We start from the raw sequence: 25,267 nt of genomic DNA, 5'->3' as shown, positions 1-25,267 counted from the left end.
TCTGCACTCTCCTCCACCTGTTGGCCAGCTCCCGGTATCGCCTGGTCATTTTCTGGTGGGTACCTTTGATGAGCGTGTGTGCTATCGCTAGGTCGTCCTCCTCTGCATCCATGGAAGGCAATAAGTACGAATGAGGCGAGGGGGATGGCGTGAGAAGAAGGCATAATAGGGCTGTTGTCCCGTGCTCGAGTGCACCGCTTGATTTATGACGGTTTGGCACGACTGGAGCAGCTGAGGCCAACGCAAGGGGTGTCCGATGCAGAGAGATGCTAGGATACTTTTCATAGTCCTATGCATCCTTTCAGTGGTGGAATTTCCCTGGGGATGATAAGGGGTGACGTAGAACAAGTCCACCTGGTTCCTCTGGCAGAATTTCTTGAACCTCCACTTGTGAACTCTCCTCCGTTGTCCAGTACGATTCCTCGTGGCGTCCCAAAGTCGGTGAAGTATTGCCCAAGATAGTGTATGATGTGTTGTGTATGTTTGTCTCTGAGTGGACAATATTTCACAAACCTACTGTAGTGATCTATCACAGTAAGGACATATCGGTAGCCCTGAGCTTCAGCAACCATATCAGTCAAGTCGATCCCGATACATTCCAATGGTTTACTTACAGGCGGGAAACCTTTCCAAGGTTGCTGCAACCCAGTTTCACCTTTGAATCTTTGACAAGTGGGACACTGTTTCACATACTCACATACATCTACTTTTAGATTTGGCCAATAGAATAGTTCTTCGGCTTTCTTAATGGATTTTTTTCTGACCTAGATGCCCTGAGATTTCATGAGCGTGTTTTATAGCTTCTTTGGTTATTGACTTAGGAATCACCAAACAATATTGGATGCTACCATCATTTGTTTCACGAGCAAAATATAATAGTTCGTCAATCAATGCGAACTGGCTCAACATAGCTTTCGGTAGTCTTTTAGCAGGGAGCTTCTCACTATGCAAGTACTTAGCTAACTCATCCCACATGGGTTCTTCTCGCTGCTTATCTCTCATTTCGTCTCGACTAAATCCAAGCCAGTTGGTTTCTGACTGGTGGAATATCACTCTGACAGGTCTAGAAAGCTGATCGGTGACTACATTATATTTACCCTTGACATATTGCACGTTGTAGTCGTACTCACGCATCTCGAGAATCCATCGGATCATACGTGGGGATTTGGTTTTTCGCTTAAAAATGCTGGTAAGCGGTTGATGGTCTGTCAAGATAGTAAAGTGGGAACCCCACAAATAATGGTGGAAGTTGCGGCATGTGAGAATGACTGCCAATGCTTCTTTGTCAGTTGCGGAATATTTTCTCTCTCAAGGATTGAGCTTTTTGGAAAAGTAACCAATAGGCAAGTTGGAGTAGTCTGGTTGTATCTGGCTCAATATGCCACCAATATGGGTGTTGCTCGTGTCGGTGGTTACAATGAATGGTCGAGTCACGTTGGCTCTTACCAATATTGGCGCATTCACTAAGCTCGACTTCAATTGATCAAATGCAGATTGGCACTCATCTGACCATTCGAACGCTACTCTGGATCTTGTTAAGTTAGTAAGGGGAGCTGCTATTTTTGCGAACGAAGGTACGTATTTTCGGTAGAACCTGCACATCCCAAGGAATCTCCGGACTTCCTTTACTTTTGTGGGTCTTTTCATTTTGTTGATAGCCTCTATATTTTTTGGGTCCGGCGTACTCCCAGCCGCTGAGATTTTATGGCCAAGAAAGGTTACTTCTTTTAACCCAAAAGTACATTTGCTTAAATTTAACTTGGCCCCATTCTGTGTGAGTAAAGTGAATAATTGCTGTAAGCGACTCAACAACATGGGGAAGTCATCAGCCCAAATTATCAAATCGTCCAAATAATTCTTTACCCAGCCTTGCTTCAACAATGGAGTAAGAATGTCCTGCATTCGTCGGGAAAATATGGCTGGCGAACATTTTAGTCTGAATGGTAAGCGCCTAAATCTGTAAAGTGTGACTCCATCACTGAATGTGGTTAAATCACGACTTTCCTCGTCCAGCATGATTTGAAAATATGCCTCACACATATCAAGAGTCACATAGTAATTATGACCTGCGGCCTGCTCGACTAATTCTTCCAGTCTGGGCAGTGGATAGATATCCGTGGCTAGATGTTGATTCACGTGGCGATAATCTAAACACATGCGCTTGCTGCCGTCCGGCTTGTTAACTAATACAATAGGAGATAACCAGGCAGCTGTTGATCTTTCAATAATTTCTCTCTCTTCCATGTCTTGCAACATTTCAGCGATCACCTGTTTAGCTTGTTCAGGATATCGATAGATCGGTCCACGGCTGGGCTGTGGATCTGCTACTTTAATGTGAACGGGGGGACCGCTGATGGTTCCTAGTTCTCCTTTTTCCAAAATGAAGAGGGGATCGTGTTGCAGAATTACGTTAGCTAATTCTTCTTGTTGAGCTGAAGCTAAGTGAGGCCATGTCTGTTTGTCAATTAGCTTTCGGAGTCGTTGAACACGAGTTCCGCTTTCATCAGTTCGATCACTGGTAGGGATCAGGTCATTATGAATTTTGGTAACTGAGCTGACTGTACTTACAGGAGGGTCGTCAATAATTTCATATGAGCCTAGAATGGTACCTATCCGAAACAGTTTATCTTGTTTGGCTCTATTATTGAGGGGTAAATAGATTAGGCCCTCTGAATTCACTTGTAATAAGTAAGGGTGACTATTATGACTGAAACGAGCTTGTGGGTAAAACAGTAAAGTGGTTTTAGGCTCCTCACTCACTGGCACGGCAATGAATTTGATTTGATATGGGGTGAGTCTCTCTACTGATACGAGATTAATTTACTTCAACTGTTGAGGGTTCCTGACGGCTCTGATAGGTGTGGCCTGGACTCGCTCAACTTTTCCTTTCCGCCGCGGAACATAGTTTACGACGTACGGGGCTCCTCCCCACATCAGTGCTCGTTGCGCACCATTCCAGATCAACGGAGATTGTCCGAGGACATCACATCCCAACAACATTTCTGTAGTCAAGTAGGCGTTCGGGACAACTGGACACCACTGTTGATGAAGTTTCTCATCTCCCACTCTGATATCTACTTTGACCATACCCAGGATATGGAGTGGCGCTCCTGTGACTCCCTGTAATCTCGGTGGATTTCTCCTCGTGTTTATTTCTGTTCCTAACCGCTTCACGGTGGCCTCTTTAAGTAAGGTATATCCACTCCCTGTATCAACTACAGTTTCCACTATCTTGTTATTCATGCTGACGCTTATTGTGGCCGATGTTATACCTGCGGTTAGTCAAATAGACTGATGGGGGAACTTTGAGTGGCGATCTGCCTCGCATTTGGACTGGGTGGGTGAAATCTGTTATTGCTCCACGTCACTGTGCTGTGGTTTATGCGACCTGGGCAATCATTACTGCCTCTACGACATCCCAACCTACGGCAATCAAAACAGTGGCCTGGTGGTGGTTTGGCCCAACATTCTTGCAATGTGTGTGAACTCTTCAGACAATGACTACAGTATTTTCGCCTCGGTGTTACAGTAGATTGTTTTTGATTGAGTTGTTCTAAATTCGTTTTCAAATCCCTTAATTGAGCTCTCAATTCAGTCACTTCCTTGTCTGACTCGGGTTGACGGTTATCATGAGATGGTCTTGGTGGAGTATCAACTACATTTGTATTTGAGGGATCTTCACTTTTATTGTCCCCATCCGGCATTGCATTAACTCTGGTGGTGTACCTCTCTTCGAGAAGCTGCCTTTCATTTTCGATCCTGTCAATGAATTTACGGAGTGGATATCCATCATCAAGGTAACCTTCCAATTTTTCCCTAGACTCGAGTGGAAGACCATACCACAGTTTCTTCTTAATCTGTTTATCTCGCGAGGGAAACTTTTCTTTTGGAAACTTTGTTTCGAGAGCCGCATGCTTACACATGAACCTATGTACAAACGCCTGGGGTGATTCTTCCCAGTCATAGGTCATGTTCTCTAGCTCTTGCCAAGCTCGATCTACACTCAGCTCAATGGTAGACTCCGCACTCAAGAATTTTTTTAGCTTGGGCCATGACAGTGCAAAATGCTTCTTTTGATAATTATGAATAAAAGTGGCCAATTCGGAACCCATTCGACTTTTGGCAACCTGGATTCTGGTTGCGTTACTGGTTTCAGTTTGTTCCACCGCCTCACAAAACATTTCGAGGCGAGATGTACCTTCTATCCCTTGAAGCTGATTTAATTCCAAAATTGGGATATCACGTGGTTTTGTGAGAAAGTGATGTGAATTCATAATGTGTGAACAAGGGGTCAAGTGTGAAAGCAACGTTCTCTTAGTAGTACCGAATTGTTCCTCCGCCTCATCCAATTGAATGGTTACATGATCTCTCCCCACTTGAGACGGACGATCAGCTTCTGGCTGTGACTGAGCAAACAACTGTCCATACAGAGACATGGTGACCCTAATTTTCTATTCTTACTCACAAAAAAAAAAGGAAATTAAATTTTGAAATGTTGTCTCTTTATAACATTCTCACTCTTTGCTATTCACTTCCCTTCACTTTCTCACCAATGCCACTAATTTGGGAACGATGAATATCCCACCGCTATTGCCACCAGTGTAATAATGGAAATTTATTCCCACCGGTTGACACCAGTGTAACGGTAAGAATTTACTTCCACCGTTTTTGTTCGATCAGTGTAATGTTAGGATTTATAATCTTACCGGTTCTTGGTGGTGGTCAACTTACCCATTGATAATACAAATGGTACTTGACTTAGTCTCCCCTCCTTGGTTATTAGAAAATTCACTTCAGTAAAACAAAAGGGGGAGGGGTTGGTGGTTTTACTTGGTATGGTAAAGGATAATTGTTTAAGATAGTTTTGGTAGTGTTTGTCGTTTTTTGGCCGAGTCGAGATTAAGTCAGTACCACGTGTGGTCGTCGTTCCCAAAGCGAAGGAATCTTGAATTGGAGTTAGGCAGGAGACGACATAATTCCATTGATTGGGTATAACACAAAAAAAAAATGACATACTTTACTTTAATAATTCTATACTGGTTTTCAAAAGACATTTTTAATTACATGACCTTTAGTCATATGAAAAAGGGTTGTACACTAAAACCATGGTTTGGGTTATCATTCCTACAACATTGTCACCAGGCGAAACAATTTGGAACATTCAAGCAGTTTCTGAGGTCATCGTACCTCACTCTTTTATTGTCAGTTATTCTTGGGCTCGACCATAGCCTCAAGACAGGTACATTTTTACGAGCTTGGGTTATCTTTTCGGGTTGGCATAGCCTCGAACCAATAAAAATAATTACTCGTGTTCTATTTCGTCCGTATAGTACTCTCTAATAATGCAATTCACTATAATTCCCAATCACTATCAATTCATAATTATTAACAATTCAAAATCATCATTAATGCATAATCACAAAACAAAAAAAAAATACATAATCACTCGGGCTTGTTTAGCCTCCAGGAACAACTCGAATTCGCATAATCACCAGGAATACATAATCACTCGGGCTTGTGTAGCCTCGAGGAACACTCAAAATCACATTATTGCTCACAACCACTAAGTTCCCTTTCCACGCTCCTAATTTTCTAACATATTGATATATGAGAAAGAAAACGGTTAATGGATTTGAATTTCGCCTTTCCGTTACACACATCACTTTTCAAATGTCTATTCCTTATCTACAAAAAAAAGAAGTTCACTTGATAGATCAATAATACCATTTCAACTACATTCGGTTTATAAAATAATACATGGGTAGTGTCCGTGTGTATGTTCGAGTCTATGGGCAATACCATGAGAAGGCCTCGTGCACACTCTGACGTCGCCGGTGTCTGGGGACTGAACCAACGTCCATTACACACGATGTGTGAGCAGCAAGTCTACGTTAAGTTTTTAGCAATATTACTTCATATGGTTCACGCCAAGTAAGGATTAAACAAGGAAAAGGGGGGGGGGAAGGAGAAATGTGGACAGCTCACCTGAACCAACGTCCATTACACACGATGTGTGAGCAGCAAGTGCGGCCTCCCGGGTACGCCAGAGACGCCACTGCTAGGTCAAATGAGTTGGTGTTTTTGAAATATGGTGGGTTTCAATTCTCTTCACAATTTATTTAGCAGTGTACACATGACGCAAGGACTTTTGATTGGATTGGGGAAAATTTGGGATTCAATCCTTACTTATTTTAAATACTGAATTTACCACTATCCCGCCTTGAATTTGGGGCAGCTTATGCCATCTAGTGACGGCTAAGGCAAGTGGGACTATTGAATCCTCACAAATGACATTATTTAGGCCTTTTTGACTGTTAATCTTACATATTTGGGCTCTAGCAGCTTCATTAGTAAGCATTTCACAACTAGGATACAGAGAGATTTGTATACCCATCATTACTCTGTTTAAGGTTTAAACTTGGCGCCCAACAACAACGCACAACAAGGAGAAAGACTGCTTGCATATGTTATTCATTACTCGACCAGATGGAGGAATTCCCATAGCTCAACATCCACAACTACATCACCCAATGCATAGATACAGAGATGCATACATATGAAAATAAAGTTAACCCTACATCAATTATTAACATATGAATTACTACTTAGGACAGGAATTTATAGACTAGTATTCAGATTACACCCTATCTAACTTAGAAATTACAGTACCTCTAAACACATACATGAATACTAAATTTGTGGCATTACATATACAGCTGGAAGACTTAGGCGAGTTTCAAAGGAGTGGCTATGTTAGTATCCATCTCCATGAGGCTGACTTCCTTTAAACTCACAGTATCCTCACTGATATAAACCCCATCCAATCATCTCATCCTCGGTTCCCCCTCCATCTCCATCCCTCCACCTCACTCACACACAATCTCCAAGTCAGTCTCTCATTCTCCATCCTATTCACATGACAAACCCTCTCAAAGAGTAATTCCCCTTACACTTCCCAGCAATTGTTATGGGGATTATGAACTAAATACCCAATCATATTAACCTTCATAAACCATTTTGATAAAGACTATAACAGGACGGATGCATGCCTAAGAAAGTCAATATTTCTCTCTCTCTCTCTCTCTCTCTCTCTCTCTCACACACACACACACACACACACACACACACACACATACACAACTGTCATTCTACAACTTTCCTTCCCCCCTTTCCACTGTTTTATTTTCTTTCCATATATGGTTTCTTCTGTATCTCATTCTCTTTCCTGTCGTCCTTTATGTATCTTCTCCCTCAACTCCTTCTTACATGGGCCTCTGGCAATGAGAATGACAGACAGAGACCGAAAGACAAGATGAAAATAAATGAGAGAGAGAGAGAGAGAGAGAGAGAGAGAGAGAGAGAGAGAGAGAGAGAGGAAAGTAAAACGAAATCGTAGCACAGAAGGCAATATTGTAAAGGGAAGAGGAAGGACTTAGAAAACCTGGTGTGTCTGTGAGGAGAGGCTAAAGTAAAGCCATTAAATCAACTTAAGTGTCCTGAGAGCGTTACCTGCAAAGTGAGATATTAACACTCTCAGGTTTCTTTGATTTAGTCGAATATAATCATCTTGCGTTGCGTCCAAAAGCTAATTTCGTCCTACAAAAGATAACGTCACTATAAACGAGTCTAATACTCTTGTTCTTCAAAAGCCAATGTTGTCCTACAAAAGCTAACCTCGTTCTAGAAAAGCTAACCTTGTCCTATATAGGTAAGGTCTTACTACAAAAGCTAACCTCGTCCTAGAATAGCTAACGTAGTCTTATAACAGCTAACATAGTCCTGTAAATGCTTAGACGGTCCAACAAACTTTATGTCGTCCTACAATACCTAACGTCGTCTTACAAAAGCTAACATTATTCCACAAAAGCTAACTGCGTCCAGTAAAAGCCAGCTTCGCCTTATTAAAGCTAACCTCACCCTCCAAAAGCTAATGCCATCCTCTGAGAACTAAAATCATCCCACGCCGACATTTAGGATCAAACTATGACCAGGACAAAAGATGAGCACTAAAACAGTATGCTAATCACACAGAAGTGCTATAGAATTAATAATAAACCATAGTACTCTCTAATTCTGCCGACGAAGTATGGAAAATAAGGTGCGAGTAAATGAAAATCTCCGCCTAATTAAAATGAATAAGTTGTAGTAAAGTGTTCAGAGGATATCATACAATGCCATCATATCTACATAATTCATGTTTTTTTATTTATTTATTTTTTTTTTTTGCCTCATTCTGCTTTCTTTTGTCTTACTTCCATATTTTCCATCCTATCATCCTGCTTTTTCTTTCCTCCCTCCTACCTTCCCTCCATCCTCCCCATTCATTCTAGGCTACTTTCTCAAGATTATCCCTTCACATCCACCGCTCTCTCTCTCTCTCTCTCTCTCTCTCTCTCTCTCTCTCTCTCTCTCTCTCTCCTGGCCTAAAATATACAAGACCAAAACTAGGCCATACATATGGCAACACCATGAGGCTTCGGTGTTGCCAGTCTACCGTTTTTCCATTATCTAACTTTTTTTTTGTATGCTTTCGATATTCAACGATAAATATTTCGTATGCATTTCAGTATTGCCCAGAGTGAGTTGTTATGTGTGTGGATGTACTTGGAAGAGAGAAAATGCACATTGCCTACCTTCAATCAGCCGAGGTTTATATACTAGTGGTTCGTTTCATTCATAGGTTGATATTTACTATTGGTTAGCTTCATTCATTGATTGACATTTAGATTCAGTTACTAAACCGGTTTCTTTAAATTCATTCTGTGATGGCCATTTGATTTATAATTCCTACACAGTCCCCTTTCAGTCCATTCATGAAGCAATTAAATTGTATTCTCAACGCTAGATAACGAAAACCTTGATACCTGCACATTAGGTGGGGAAGTATAGGAGTGATTACAATTTTTAGTCTTTTCAAAGGAATGACCCACTTTAAGACGTACTTTAGCGAGACCCAGGCTCCCAAGCTTGAGCCTGCCTATAACCAAACGTTCGTTCCAGTTTTTACGATGGATGGATGGAAGCTGGTCTTACACCGTGCTTGAGGTAGCTTGAGCCCAGAGGTATGACATCTTACATAAACAAGGACACGTACACTTTTCTGTTACAAGTGACGTTTTAAACATTCTTTTAGATTATGCCGCGAATGTATGACTTGCAGTGATTCACGACTGTATACACTTGCTCGAATCATAAGTAACTGTGGATGCATTCTAGAAATGTATATGCTATGCTTACCGAGGTTCGTTGATTGGGGTGCTTGCCGTGGTCAGCTGATCACAGGTTAGAGAGTTGTTTTTGTGCGGCAATTGAGACATAAGCCAAAGAGTGAAGCCTGGCTTAAGCATCCAGTTTATCAAAAACGCGCCTTATCAATTTGGACGTCATCAGAAGCTTTTCTTTTCTCCTACAAAACTTCCATCAGTCTTTTTCAAACACCACTGTATCTTCTCTACCTTCTCAACGTTTACACTGCAGGGAATGATGGGTGGCAGGGTACATGGTACTATTGTCCTACCGGTCTGCTCAGACACGTGGGCAGTATATACATTTAGTGTAAGTGGTTTACCCCAGTACATAAATACTCCACAGGGCAACAGGTGTCCCACTATAAATTGTTTTTCTCTAGAGTCCATGCTTCACTATTGCCCTTCTTCCCCTGCCCTTACCCTTTTGTTCCTGTTCTCCTCTCCTCTCCTATGACTGCTCTCCCTGCTTTCTCCCCTTCTTCCTTCTCCTTCTCTCCCCTTCAAGCCCTCTCACTCGTCTCCCGTCCTTTCAAAGTCTTTCGTCTGTTTTTCTTGTCAAATTTCAACCTTCTTATGGTGACGTTTTACTTAATGTCAAAATGTTTCACTTCAGTTTCCCTTCATCTATAATTGTATTAGATATTTGTCCATCTATCAGTAACAACATCTATCTATCACCGTCTGTCTATCTATAGACATTAGGGTGGTCCTCGAGTACACCTAAACCAAAAAAAAAAAAAAAAAAACTAAAGGTGATTCCGTATGAAATAGTTCATACAGATAAGAAAATGGTTGGAGCCAATTATTGTCTTTAAACGACTCCATTAACTACTGTCCCACGAGATGAATAATACGGGTTTTTGGTCTCCCAGTCGGAGGATAGCTATATTGCAGTTTTCGATACTGAAACGAAAACTATAGAAAATGTTAGTTTGTTCAGTGAGATAATAAGAGAGCGAAAACAGTTCATTCCTGTAACTCTTGTTTATTGACGACATTAAAAACAAACCAAAACAAAGACATTATAAAGCAGAGCATTTCACAAGCAATGATTATTTCCGGGAGTAGCTAGGTGAAGTTCCTGCTTTGTTCGTGCCAGGAAGCTGGTGAAGATGACCTTCAACAACTTATAGATGTTGATATTGATCTTCGTCTTTCGTAATGACTTGATTAATAGTCCTGGATAAAAGGTACTCTATGCTTGGAAAATATATTTACAACAGCAATCGAGCCCCGTATCTGTCGTGCTGACTGGAAGGAGGACGAGTCCTCCCAATCAGCAGGGTCTCTGTCTAGGAAGTCTATGTTGATGTCGAAAGCCTCAAGTATCAGGCTTGAGGCAGATGTGATGAAATTCGCTAGTCTTATCTGCGATGACTTCCTTTGCTGCTGGGTCAGGATATGCTATTGGTTGAAGATCCTCGTCGTGTTCCCGCTTGAGACTGACCATCACCTTACGCATAACACCGAAGGGAATTGTCCCATCGAATACTGCGAGCCTTGCAACCTCTTCACTCAGATAGCACAGATGACTGTCAAGTTTTTTTGCTAGCAACCGTGGCAATGCTGGGATCAGAATAGGAAAGCAGTCGTTTCAAGAATGCCTATTCTCCAGCTGGAGCAGCAATGGATGATTAAGCATCGAACCAGGCTTTGATATACAATACTCTATTGAATGTCACAAATCATCTGAGGCCAGTGAGCTCAGCTGCAGTCATTTGATACTGAGCTCGGAACAAATCCAGCTTAATTCCATAGATCATGCTGCTCATTCACCTTGCATGGTGAAGGGCACCTCGCTGGAGGAAGTTGAAAGATGGGCTTGGTGGATGCTCACCAAAGAGAACGGTGACTAACTCAAGAAGTTCACGGTAATCATCTCTAGGTTGAGCAATTCCGAGTTCCTTGATGCAAAATGACACAACTTGTTCTCTGCAACTGCAAAATGCACTGGCCACCACTGGATCAAGATCAATGGGCTTCAATTGTTCAAACTTCTCTTGATCGATGGTTTTCCAACTTGATTGAAAATGCTTGAAAATGGCTATATCTAGACCAGAAGACGGGCCGAAGCACATTGAGAAAACTGAACCTGCAGCCAATTCCATGATGTGATGACGGCATGCAAAATGAATTAGTGGGCGTCACAGTTGTTGCTGCAGAAGAGTGCATGCACCAAATGCTGATCCAGTGTTACTATATGTCGTATCAAAGCTCATGCTGACCAACTTCTCTGATAACTCCCGATCCTTGAGACACTGCATCACAGCATTAGCCGTTGCTAACCCAGTCCCCGTAGAATTCTTAGGTACACCACGAAGCTTTACAGTTCCTTTTCCGTTTGTAACGATGACACCAACACAGTCAACCTTCTTACCGTTATCTGGAAGGATTTTCCCATCCCTGTGGATGATTAGGTTCCTGTCACTAGCAAAAGATTCTCGGATCATGGCGATCGCCTTCCATTGGGTTCGCCTAGATCCGATCGACGACCTATTGATTGCCAACTCTAAGCATTTATGACCCAAGGCAGAAACTGCCGTGGATAGTATGTGAACTGCCGATCGGTCAATGACTTTAGAGCAGTCAAGTGTTGCAATCACCTGTGGATAACAATTTTCCTTGCACGGCACAACCTCTTTGCAGTGGAAGGAAGTGCCACCGCTCCCGCTGTCATTGGCTTCATCACTGCTGCTGTTGCTGCTGTTCGGCGAGTATGTCAACTCGACAGTCTCCTGTCCTACTGATCGTTCCTTTTTTTCTTGCTGCACTTTCTTTGTCATCGACTGGTTACACAGAAGAGCCTGCTCCTCTTTTTCTGCTAGGACTTTGTCAACGCCGACTAGGAAGCCCTGTCACTTCGGCTCCAGTTGCACTCTGAGGAATTCTTAGTCCTCTGGAACTTTAATCTACTGAAGAACCTCGACATGAGCGATATCAAAAAAATCATTCAGACTTGATTAAAACTTATCACTGTTTATCTGTGATGTAGATCGTCGAGTTTTTCCCTTAAGGATAGACCGAAACTGAACAACCTTTTCCAACTTAGAAGTGGCATTCTCATATTCAGCAGCTGGGATTCGCGTCTTCTCCCAGATGGACATTGTTTCACGAACAACTTGAGTTGCTGCATTCGTTACTTCCAACTTTTCGCATTGGTGTTACTTGAAATACCGCTGCAGGACTTCTGCCAAAGATGGGAGACGATTCTCGGGTATAATGTCAGCTGGAAAGCCAAACAACCAAACATGATTCTGTTTTCTGGTCACATATGCCATGACCGAACTAGATATGGCCACAAACGAAAATCTAGAAAGAGGCCAAATTTATACGATGGTTAGCTACACTGTTAAGTCCCTACATGACGTAATACTAATCAGTATTTCTCTGTAACAAAAGCTTGACATTCTAAGAGACTTACTTTGGTCAACAGGGGTTCGTTATAGATGGTGTTTTGATATACTCAACTTGAGACAATGTTATCCGTAGCGAGAATATCTGATAACTGATGAACAGTTTGTGGTTGATCATTTTACGAGTATATACGCTGTAGGTGTGACGTAACGTTATCAGATTAGGTTATGGTATCTAACTAAATTCATTGAATATATTCAGTCTAATTTAACTCTTCATATCTACAGTAATTAAACTGAAACTGATTAAATCTGAGATTCAGTAAAATTTTTGAATACTAAGGTAAAATGAAAAAAAATAAAAATAAAAAGTCATTTCGTAACACCACTCCCAGCCACGTCTCAGTCGTCTGGTACAGGCTAATGCAGGATCATATGGCAGCAGTAAAAGTTAATGAAAAGGAATGAAATTTTGGAAAAGTTAATATTTCAGTGAGTGCAACTAAAACAATGCATTGCACTTTCGAATTATCCATAATGAATTTTGAGGACCACCTTAATATACATATATAAATACATACAGAAGTAACTAAATAGATGAATAAAAAACTACACACACACACACACACACACACACACACACACACACACACACACACACAGATAATAGATAAATAGAGAGAGAGAGAGAGAGAGAGAGAGAGAGAGAGAGAGATGTGTATATGTGTCCATGTGTGTGCTTTATTTTCACTATTCTTATCAATCACATACATAACTCTCTCGTCTCTGTATAATAATCTATGTATCTATACACCAACCTCTGTCGTTTTATTCTTGTCCCTTTCGTTTACCCTAGGCACAAGTGCACATAGGTGTATGTAAACTCCCTCTGCAAATATAAACACCCGTACACACACACATTGAGGCGTGGCTCAATCGGTAGAGACGTGGCCTGCCGTTCTAATGGACCCAGGTTCAAATCCCCGCTGGGGGCAAGGGACAGTTTAAGGATTTGAATTTCATTAAAATCAAGCTTTACTGATCTACCAGAAGACCCGCCGACATGTCGTAAAAATACCCCCGCTAATACCAACACACCAGTCCTGTATGAGACAGCCCTAGCCTGTATTCAATATGGACGGTGGGTGTTAGCGCCGAAGTGGTGACATGAAGAGGTGTATGGAATGTAGGAGGACTGCTGGGCCTTGAGAGCAGGCTGTGAAGCCTATGCCCAGAGTCGAACACATAAAAAAAAACACACACACACACACACACACACACACACACCGTATATACAGCACAGACTCTCTCTCTCTGTCTCTCTGTCTGTCTGTCTCTCTCTCTCTCTCTCTCTCTCTCTCTCTCTCATCCTCCCAACCTCATAATACCACTACACTACTCACACCAGCCCAACACCGTAGCTACCCACATCACCCAAATAAACACCTGCCAATAATTCTTTTAATGTCACGCAAACCATTGTTCAGACAACAGTAAATTCTATTATTTTAGCCTTTTTAACTTCCTCTACTTTAAGAGGCATTTTCTAAAAGCAAGTGAAATAGCATTGTTATGTGGGTAAGATTAGGTTAGTGATTTATATCTGGAGATGTGAGGAACATTCTAGAAAAGATTTGTTATGTCGTAGGTTAGGTTAATGTTTGTGTCTGGAGATGTGAGGAACATTCTGGAGATCTATCATGTCTGTCTGATTTACTTTCTCTCTTATCTTAGAAATTAGTTCTTGTCATTATTGTTATTGCTCATTGTTAATTTATGTGCATTATTGCCAGGAAAATGTGTTTTCTCCTAGGCTGTAGAATAAACTTTACTGTAAAAGAAAGTATGAGTTCTCCCCTAGGCTGTAGAAAATTCTGAGCTGCACTAGTAGGTAAGGTCGGGGGGAGGGGGGGAATATTTAAAAAGACCATTTCACCGCCAAGATGGTTTAGTCAATGAGTCAGTGAGTAATGGACAGAGTTTTCTGTTTAGCATCCAATCACTGACAGTTGGTTTGTGAGAGGCAGCCAGTCAGAGAGGAGAGATGGAGTCAGTGAACAGACACTGAGTCGGCCAGTGAGTCAGTGGTGGATGGATAGTGATGGAGTCACTGAAAGAGTTAGTGAGTCAGACAATAAGAGCTAATCATTGAAGGACTGAGTAGTCAGTCAGAGAGTTAATAATTCAATCAGTCAGGTAACAGACAGTGAGTGAGTGAGTAGTAGTGGGAGGGGACGGAGGTATCGTGGGAGAGAAAAGTAACAATGTTTTGCAAGTGTACCTCAGCTATACCTAGAAGGAATAAAACACTGAAATGTTCAACAGCCTTTAATTAACCGGATGACCTTTCTACACATTAACATCGATGTATCAGTGAAATCCTACGGTTGTAACCACTGGTGTCAGGAGTGGGATACACAATGAGAGATGATGACACGTGAACAGGCTGTCAAAACTGCAGACATAACTCTGGCAGATATAGCCAGTGTATTGAGAGAACAACAAGAAGAACAAAAGAAATGTCAAGAATCACAGCAAGAACAAAAGAAATATCTAGAAGCACATTATGAAGAACAAAAGAAAAATTGGAACACAACAGCAAGAACAAAAGAAATAGTCGGACACACAGCAAGAAGAACAAAAATATTGAGAAGCACAGCAAGAACAAAAGAAATAGTCGGACACACAGCAAGAAGAACAAAAATATTGAGAAGCACAGCAAGAACAAAAGGAAGATATACTCACAGTGTTGAGAGCACATCAAGAATAACAAAAGTGATATCAAAAACAAAAAGATGCCCAAGCACAATACTACACAAGACTAGAGAAGTGCTAAGTGGGCACAGACAGAAGCTTCACCAGTTATGAAAGGAGCTGCAGGATGGGACCAGAAAACTGAAGCAACAAAATGTGGTGAACAATCAGCCAAAATGCATTTCATACCTGGGATTCAGTGGTTGAGAAAACGAGCGAGTTTTTCAGACACACGATTGCCTAAACAAATATGTCATCCAGACTGTGACAATTTATGCAATTTCGAGACATAATAATTACCAAGGACAACATTAGCACTTGTAAGTACAAGGTGCCCCATGTATCACAATGTGTTTCAAAATGATACGTGTGGTAAAATGGTTGATAATTTTTTTATTGACCATACAGCAAGGTAATGAGAATAAGCAACCAGACAAGAGAAGCGAGGGAAGAGGTTTCCTGTGTAGCAGGGGATAAAGTGAGAAGTGAAATACATTAAGTAACAGGGTAGAAATCCTTGAGCAGTGTTTTGCTGAGGGTCAGCACCAAGCACACCCCTTAAGTGCCAGTGACAGATGCACAGATGGGGATGTTGAGACTGAGGGAGTAGCATGTCCAATGGTTCTCGACACAGGATCAGAGAGGACTTTGGTACAGCTGAATGTGGTGGGTCATCACCAGTTTCCAGAGACTTTGCAGCGGCTGTGTGGAGTTGCAATGTGCTGTGCTGTACCTGGGGGACCTCTGGGTGTCAGGATGCGGCAGGGAGGAAAGGAAGAGACCCTGACCATATGTATTGTAGACATCGGGTACCCCCCGCATCTTTGGTTTGAACTGCCTGATATCTTGCTGCTGCCTGCTTGACTTCCCATTAGATGAAAATGAGTGGAAAAGGAAGGAGTGTTCTGCTGAGGGCTATGGAGCATGGAAGTCTGCTAGTGACTACCAGATTGACTACATTTATCCCCCCTAAGTCAGGGATGCTGTTGCCCTGCAAGATCTACAACACACTGCACACTTCCATGGGACTGGTGGAGCACAGGAGCCATGGTCTGATGGAAGAAGAGGGGACAGAAGGCAGGACTTTAGTTGACCATATGGCAGAAGAAGTATACATGTTGTCATAGCCAGCTTTTCACTTCATCCTGAGAATATACATCAGGGCACAGTTGTGGGGTTGTGCCGAGAAGTTGATCACAGCAACTGAGTAGTACATGCAAGAGGAGTATGTTTAAGCCCCAGGAAGAACAATCTGAATACTTGTAGGATCTGTTTGCCAGAAGTACCCAGTGGCTGGAGAATCCACAGATGGATCAGCTGGTGGGGCTCATGATGAAGTATACTGATGAAATTTCCACAGGAGACCTGGGCCTGGAAAGCGCACTTGGAGTGGAGCCGAGAACCTGCTGGACACTGCAGATTAAAAGAGGTCCGAGAAGAATAGCAGAGTTGACAGAACTGACGATCCAAGTCTTCATGCTGTGGGACTTAGCAGTTGATGGCAACTACCTGTTAGTATTGAAAGTTTTTCGTGTATATAACTGTATATCGGTAAGATTATTTGGGTTATTTGGGAACAACACAATTTTAAGGGAGGGGCAGTGTAATGCTGGTAGGATTAGGCTTCTGTATTATATCTGAAGATATGAGGAACATTCTAGAATTAAGTGATATGCTGTAGGTTTAGGTTAATGTTTGTGTCTGGGGATGTGAAGAACATTCTGAAGATTTTGACGTGTCTGTTTGATTTTCTTTCTCTCTTACCTTAGGAATTAGTTGTTGTTATTATTGTTGTTTTGCACTGTTAATTTTAGTGCATTATAGCATCGAAAATGAGAGTTTCGAGTCGATTCTTAACAGAAAAATTTTAAAACATCTTTCCTATCACAACTTTCTGATCGTCAGTATGGGTTCCGTCAGTGACGCTCCACTGGCGATCTTCTCACCTACCTTTCAGACTCCTGGTCATTCTCCTTTTGGGACTTTGGCGAAAGCTTTGTCGTTGCACTTGATATCTCAAAGGCTTTCGATCGAGTCTGGCATAAATCTTTAATTTCCAAACTGCCCTCTTACGGTTTCTATCCTTCTATCTGTGCCTTCATCTCTAGCTTCCTTTCTGGTCGTTCTATAGCCGTTGTTGTAGACGGCCATCGTTCTTCTTCTAGATGTATCAACAGTGGTGTTCCTCGGGGCTCTGTCCTATCACCAACTCTCTTCCTTTTATTCATCAATGATTTTCTAAGCTGTACATCTAATCCTATCCACTCGTACACTGATGATTCCACCCTTCACCTTTCCATTCGGATTCCGCAACATCCATCTCAGCAGTTACTGCAACAAACAAGGGATGAGGCTATGGCACACCTAATGTCTGACTTGGCTCATATCTCTGACTGGGGTAAAAATAATCTTGTTTTTAATGCATCAAAGATTCAGTTCTTACACCTATCAACCCCTCAAAATCTTCCACAGGAGTACCCACTAATGTTTAATAATATCCAGCCCGATCCTGCATCATCCTTGAACATGCTTGGGGTTTCATTCACACTGGACTTATCTTGGAAAGATCATATTGCATCTCATGTAGAATCTGCTTCCAAGAGATTAGACGTGCTAAGCCGACTCTGTGCCTTCTTTACCCCTGCACAGTTGTTGATTTTATACACGGGTTTTATTCGCCCCTGTTTGGAGTACAACTCTCATGTGTGGGGAGGCTCCCCACATACAGCTCTTCTCAATAGGGTGGAGTCAAAGGCTATTCGTCTGATCTACTCTTCTTCTCTTACTGGCTCTCTACAACCTCTGTCTCTTAGCCTCATTGTTGCCTCTTAATCGCTTTTCTATCGCCACTTCAATGGTCACTGCTCCTCTGAATTGTCTGTTTGCATCCCTCCACCTCTAAGATGGGTGTGTAGCACCCGTCTAGCAACAAATTCTCATCCCTTTTCTGTCCAACTATCTAATGCAAGAGTTAACCATTACTCCCAGTCCTTCATTTACGCAACAGGTCAACTCTGGAATTGTCTCCCTCTGTCTGTAATTCCTTACATCCTATGATCTCCAGTCCTTCAAACGCAGTGTGTCCAGGCATCTCAAAATGAATGGATCTTGAATTTCCCTCTCTCTTTTTTTTCCTCTCTCTCTTGGAAGGAACATTCATGTGGGCTCAGCCTTTGGTTCCTTCTTCCTCGCATAAAAAAAAGGCTCTGGAATAGGCATTATTGGATCAGAAATTGAATTCTTTCCTAGGCTTAGAATATTCTGGGCTCTGCAGTAGGTAGAGTCGGGAGATAGAGTATTTAAAAACACCATCATGCTGCCAAGACAGTTTAGTCTGTGAGCCATTGAGTATTGGACAGTTTAGTGCGAGACATCAAGTCAGAAGCACGTAGTTTGTGCAAGGCAGCCACTCAGAGAGGAGTAACGGACAGGCAGCAAACAGTCAGTGAATCAGTCAGTGGCAGAAGGATAGTGACAGAAAGTCAGTGACAGAGTGAGTCAGACAATGTAATATATTATAACAGTAGCCGTGTGTATGTGTGTGTGTGTGTGTGTGTGTGCGTGTGTGTGTGTATTTTGGGCAGCCGAAACTACACATTCAAATCACACAAAAATGGCACAAAAATCGCAAAAAAATCGCTGATGTGAAAAAAAAAAACTTGGTCCCATCACGATTGAAAAACTTTTACTATATTTAATGAGCGATCATATTTTGATTTAAAAAAAAAAAAAAAAAAAAAAAAAAAAAAACGCTGCTCCCGAAGTCCGGCATCGTATCTCCGTAGAATTTTTTGCCCAGAGATAGCACTAAAATAAACTTGGGTTCTATTTCCGAAGCTGCAAATAACACGATCAATTGGTTAGCTGCAAAAAATCCAAGTGACAACGTTACACTAGAACAGCGCATAAACGTGAGTGCCCTCCGCAGGAGCAAGTGCGATTAGCCCGAAGGGCGCACGAACACTTCTATGAGCTAATTGGTGAAAGACAATGTAGTCAGTCAAAGAGTCGGTAAGAGTCAGTCAGTTAGTGAATGGACAGTGAGCGAGTTGTAGTGGGAGAGGACGGAGGAAGTGTGGGAGAGAAAAGTCACAGATTTCTTTAAGTATACCTCAACTGTGCCTAAGAGGAATAAAACCCTGAAATGTTCAGAGGCCGTTTATTACTTGACTGTCCTATCCATGCGTCGTTCTCGACGTATCAGCGAAACCCTGCCGTTGTAGCAATGGTGGGGGCTAGAAGGATGTGATTATTTACAGGAGGTGGGTGGGAGAGAGAGAGAGAGAGAGAGAGAGAGAGAGAGAGAGAGAGAGAGAGAGAGGATTGTTGTAGGTACAAAGATAGAGTCTGCGAGGCAGTCAGAAAGACGGGGACAGAGAGACAAACACCAAAAAGCAAGCATATAAAAGAGGTGGAGCATCGGAAACCTGTACAGTATTTATCTATCTATCTGTCTATCTGTCTACCTATCTATCTGTTTATATGTATGTATAATTATCTATTTGTCTATAACCAACGCCCTAATCCCGCACAGGGTGGCCGCAGACAAAACGCCTCCAAGTCGCTCTGTCACCCACCATTTGACTGCCCTCCCCCCAGCTCACTCCCCCCTCCCTCATATACCTCTCAACTCCATCCCTGTACCTCATCCTCGGTCTCCCCCTCGCTCTCCCTCCCTCCACTTCACCAACATACACCCTCTTACTCAGTGTTTCATTCTCCATTCTCTCTTCATGTTCAAACCACCTCAGTGTATTTCTCCCAATTTTCTCAATCCATCCATCCATCATCCAATTCTACGTTGTTCCATGAGGAACGTAGAAGCCTGAGGCTAGCCAATTTGGTCGTGACATTTAAGATGAGAGTGACCAGCCTCACTCATCCCTGAGTGGCATTACTTGAGCAATAACCCCAACCACTCCTTGGTTATAAACCTTCACCAGCTGAATCCGATTGAAGCGCTGTAATTACCCACAAAACCATCAGGCGCCATAACTTGGTTATATGGTTACCAAGCAACGTACTGAATGTTTTTTTTTTTTTTGTATGTGTCCAACTCTGGGCATAGGCTTCACAGCCTGCTCTCAAGGCCCAGTAGCCCTCCTACACATCATGCACCTCTACATGTCTACATGTCCTGGTGTACAGGAAACCATTAGGCTTATGTAGAGTCACCCATAGGGAAAAGGAAGAGGAAAGAATGAAGGAAAGAAAGACAAAAGAGGGAGTGTAAAGTCACCCGTAGGCAGAAGGACGAGGAAAGAATGGAGTAAAGAAAGACAGAAGAGGAAGGAAGGAATGGAGGGAGGAGAGGAAAGGGCAGACACCCGTGAGCAGCACTACAACGAGTGAGTGGATGGTGAGCGTCCTCACCTACCACAAACACATATATAATTATAGTTACTTTTCTGCTTTGCTATCCTCTACGCTATACTACACAATAGTACTTCGCTCTACTCTACAACACAAATACAACTGGTACGGCAAACTCAGGAAAACTAACCAGTCAGCTTTAAAAATAAAAATGGAACTTTAAGCTTGCTGATTTTTTGTAAACAACCCCACAACAATGAAAAGCTATGACTAGGAAGGAACAAACATAACAAAAGAAGAAACAATAAAACAATATTATGAAAACAGACCAACAAAAGGAAAAGTAGACAATTTATTAAGGATATTGTTTACAAAATTGAAGAAAGCTAATATGAGGAAATAACATAGGAAAGAAAGCGACGATGAAAGAAAAGACAAGCCTTTAGGCGACGATGGCCAGCTCCAAGCAGACCAAGCTTTCTCGGCGACCGGAAGTGAGCTTTGATACTAAAAGTTATTCCCTGTATGGAGGTACTCCAGTCCAAAATTCCACCTCAAAATCATGGCCCTGGTTTAATAATATTTGGAGCCTTAGCATTTCATGCAAGATAGGTCGTAGTTTTAGGGCCTTTCATATTTTCTGCACTTGATGACCTTCGACCCCTGACCTGGCGGATATAGGTCATGCCCGAACAAAGCTCACTTGTAGTACTCAGTAACGTCTATAAGCACGCAAAGTTTCACTTGATTCCATTCACCCACTATGGAGCTAGGGAACTTAAAATTCGCAGAATGGCCCACCAGAGGTACAACTTCTAGGTGGGCTGCCAGTGACTGGAGGTGAGTTTCCACACTAGATGTCATTTTTGTATGGAGGTACTCCACTGCAACACTCCACCCAAAAATCACTGCCCTGGCTTATTAATCTTCAAAGCCTTAACATTTCACGAGAACATTGTTGTAACTTTAGCTATATTCACCGTTTTTGCAGTTAATGACTTTTGACCCCTGACCTGGCCAATGTACCACATAGGTGTACATAGAAAGTTGTAGTACTAGTCAATGTCTATCAACATGCAAACTTTCATTCTATTCCATCGAGCCACTGGGGAACTAGAGGGGAATTTTTGAAAATCGGTACTGGTTGCTAGGGACGCCCAGGCCAATCTTCGCAGGGTTGCCACTCGAAAACTTCCGAAGAGACGGGAAAAATGACACACTTCAGATAAGAAATGATTTCAAGATTACTCCTAAACATGTCAGAGCTTTCTACCCCCATTAGTAATGGTTCTACAGCTCAAAACGTGAAAAATGCGAAAAATGCGGGTATTCGGCCGTTGCTAGGCAACGAGTAGATGCCTAGCTACCAACACCTCGCAGACACAAATAGGTCATAGGCTGGTCATTGTTTCCAAGTTTGGTCGGAATCAGTTAATTCTGAAAGATAGAAGTGCCTGCCACGATGAAACAGGAAAGAAAGAATGCAAGAAAGAAAGCAAGTAAAAGAGACTAAACATAAGGACAGCATGGAGATGGCTAACAGAAATATAGAAATACATAGATAGATAAACATATTAATAAATAAGTAGAGACGCAAATATATATAAACAGACAGATATCAGATATTTATAGACAGATAGCCAGACAGACAAACAGATAGATGGATGGATACATGCGCTGCTACATAAAATACGAGTATAATAAATATGTGAATTAATGGACAGATAAATGGGAAGGTTTATAGAAAGACAAAAGTAGGTAGATGTAGACAGATGGATTGGTCAGTAGGTAGGTAGGTTGGTAAGATAAAAAGGCAGACATATTGAAATACAGGGAAAAGGCTATATATATGGAAAAAACAAAGATGGGGGGTATATTTGGAAGAGACATCTAATGATCCAGAAGATGGTGGAGGGAGAGAGAGAGAGAGAGAGAGAGAGAGAGAGAGAGAGAGGTAATGGTGGTGACATGTTGGCGCAGCATCTGTGGCAGACTCTGAGGCTTGGAGATATACTAACGCTGTCCTGATAATGCATAAGCAATGTATGTGTCTCACGACAGGACTCCAAGCACAAGCAAGCAAGAAATCAAATAAAACGAACCATAAACAAACAGGAACCCAGAAACATCAGAAACAAGCAGTAAGCATAAATAAGAAACCAAAACGCATGCAATCGGAAAGAAGCGTAAAACAAGGACACGAAAGAAACCATGCACAAAGAATCCTGAAAACAAGCACACGGAAACATAAGCACACAGGAAACCAGGGGCAAGGAAGCAAAACCAAACAATAAAGTGTAAGCAAACAAGAAGCCAAGCACAAGGAACCATAAACAAGAAAGCACCAAGCACAAGCAAGCATAAACAGAGAATTAGGCAAGCACAATAATTCACACAAATACACAAGCACAGACATACAAGAAAGAAGGTAAATAACATAAAAAAACAATCTCATTCATTCACGCATAGGGAGAGACGCACACCATAACAAAAGCCCACACACAGTCAAATACAGAACACTCGTATCATGGATGCACACACAAGCATAGAGATGCAAGCAGGCACCCGAAGTTAATCACAAATTTTCATTAAAACACACAGTGGCAAGGAAACGCAAGAAAACACGCAAGGAGACACGCATTTCAGCACGGAGTTAAATATCATGAAAGCAAGCACGCGTACGCAAAGACGTAAGAGAAGCAAACAAGCACAGATAAGAATTTAAGCACAGTATAGCTTGCTAGCATAGGGGAAAAAAAACAACAAAATATATTGTACAAAAAATAAATATCTCGCAGAAGCAGAGCACCAAACACAATAACGTAAGAAAATACATAGAATCAATCACAGACCGGAATAGCATACAGACACACAAATAGTAACATGCAAGAAAGCACAAGCACTGAAGCTCACACAACAACGCAGGAAGCTCAGAACCTCATATTAGCGTGGAAACTCACAAGAACACAAGCAAGCACAGAATGTCACGCAAAAAACACAAGCAAACATGGCGGCACACGCAAAAATGTGTATAAAAGTACAGAAACATATGCCAGGAGTCTAAAAACTTGCACGAAAACACGCAAGAGAGTGCACACAAACAAAGAAATGCAAACAGGAATGTAAGGACGTATGCAGGAACCGAAGCAAACACGCAAGCACATTATAATCCATGTAACTGCACGAGAACAGACATAAAGTGCATACAGCAATGCACATACAAGCATAATATCCGCACACATGCACGCACAAATGATCACTCAAGTAATCACATAAGAATGAACAAACATAGTCAATGACAGACATAGAAGCTACTAAGCAAGCACACAAATTACCTTACAAGCAGGAAATCGCAAGCAAGCACACTCAAGAATACGTACACAAGCACACCACGCAAACGCGCAAATACAATTAAGCACAGTCAAGCACGCATACACAAGCACATACAATCAAGCACATACACAAGCACATACAATCAAGCACGCATGCACAAGCACATACAATCAAGCACACACAGAAAAGTGCACAGAGCACACAAGAACGCCCTTTAGCACATATATAGGCGGACAGTAAACATATTTCTCTCTGGGTCATACTCTAGGTGGCATTGAAGGCTTCGTAGCACCTCTTCCTTAGTGATTTATTTTCCATAAGACAATACTGTATAACATTCTGCTGCACGCTCTTTATTTCGTGTTAATGAAAAAAAAAAAAAAAAGCATCAACATACAAAAGAATAATGAAATATTGTGTGCCGAATAAATCACAGGACAAGAGTTTTTAAATTTTCAAAGCATGAGCGGACATTCTGCGGGAAGGGAGGATAAACCCCTTCCCCCATAAAATGCAGTTTGGTTGGAGGATATCCTATGTAATTATTTGTACAATTCAAATAATACAGAGAAAAACAAAAACATAAACAAATAAATAAACACTACAGTTGTCTTCAAAGTACTTAGTTTTGCAGTAAAATGCACTTATTTTCAAAACATGCAAGCTGACACTATAAAACATATAACATCAAAAAAATATACGTTGCACAATGTGGTAAGCTAAAAATAAAAAAAAAATGAGTGCAAGGGCCGTGATGGAAAGATGCCAGATATCCCAACAAGCACCGAACTGTTTTTTTGTTTTTTTTCCTCGTGCTGTTCACCTGACATTTTGCAAACTTTAATTAAATTCATATAAAAACAGTTGTATCAAGTAATTTCCCTTGACGGTGGCCCTTTCTTCTCTCTATTATCTCGGAAGTCATCTCCTCCAGTAATCGTAAAAAATCAACGCCAGTGTTCCAAAGCCGCGTCGAGTACGACCCTCTATCGTCATTTGGGTTAAGATTCGTTCCCCCGATTCAGGATTTATAAATAAATATGTGATCAATTTCTTTTGGCAAATAAATAAATTTTCTGCACGAAGATCAAAGAGTTGTGGCAAGATTCTGCACTCGCCTTTGCTCTGTCCTTCTTGCCAAAACAAACCTCTTTTACGACATGTATCTGACAGTGAGTTTCTGAATCTGGACTCAGTGGTTCATTCACTTTAACTCTAAGTAGGTTTTCGTCCTTTTCCGGTATATTCCCCGTAGCTCAAAGGAAG

General features: G+C 41.7%; 1 protein-coding gene across 1 annotated transcript in view; it reads left to right on the top strand.

The window, feature by feature from the left end:
- The first annotated feature begins 16,335 nt into the window (after positions 1-16,335).
- The window catches only part of LOC145408771 (uncharacterized), a 159,209-nt gene continuing 150,277 nt past the window's right edge, over positions 16,336-25,267 (top strand). The window contains exons 1-2 of the mRNA XM_080279422.1: positions 16,336-16,464; positions 16,622-16,866. Of these exons, the coding sequence (XP_080135548.1) occupies positions 16,336-16,464; positions 16,622-16,866 (374 nt within the window). The remainder of the gene's footprint in view (positions 16,465-16,621; positions 16,867-25,267) is intronic.

This window comes from Coenobita brevimanus, chromosome 78 (genome assembly GCF_032717465.1).
Source record: "Coenobita brevimanus isolate Jiangsu-jjx chromosome 78, ASM3271746v2, whole genome shotgun sequence".
NCBI lineage: Eukaryota > Metazoa > Arthropoda > Malacostraca > Decapoda > Coenobitidae > Coenobita > Coenobita brevimanus.
This window is presented reverse-complemented; position numbering and strand designations above follow the sequence as displayed.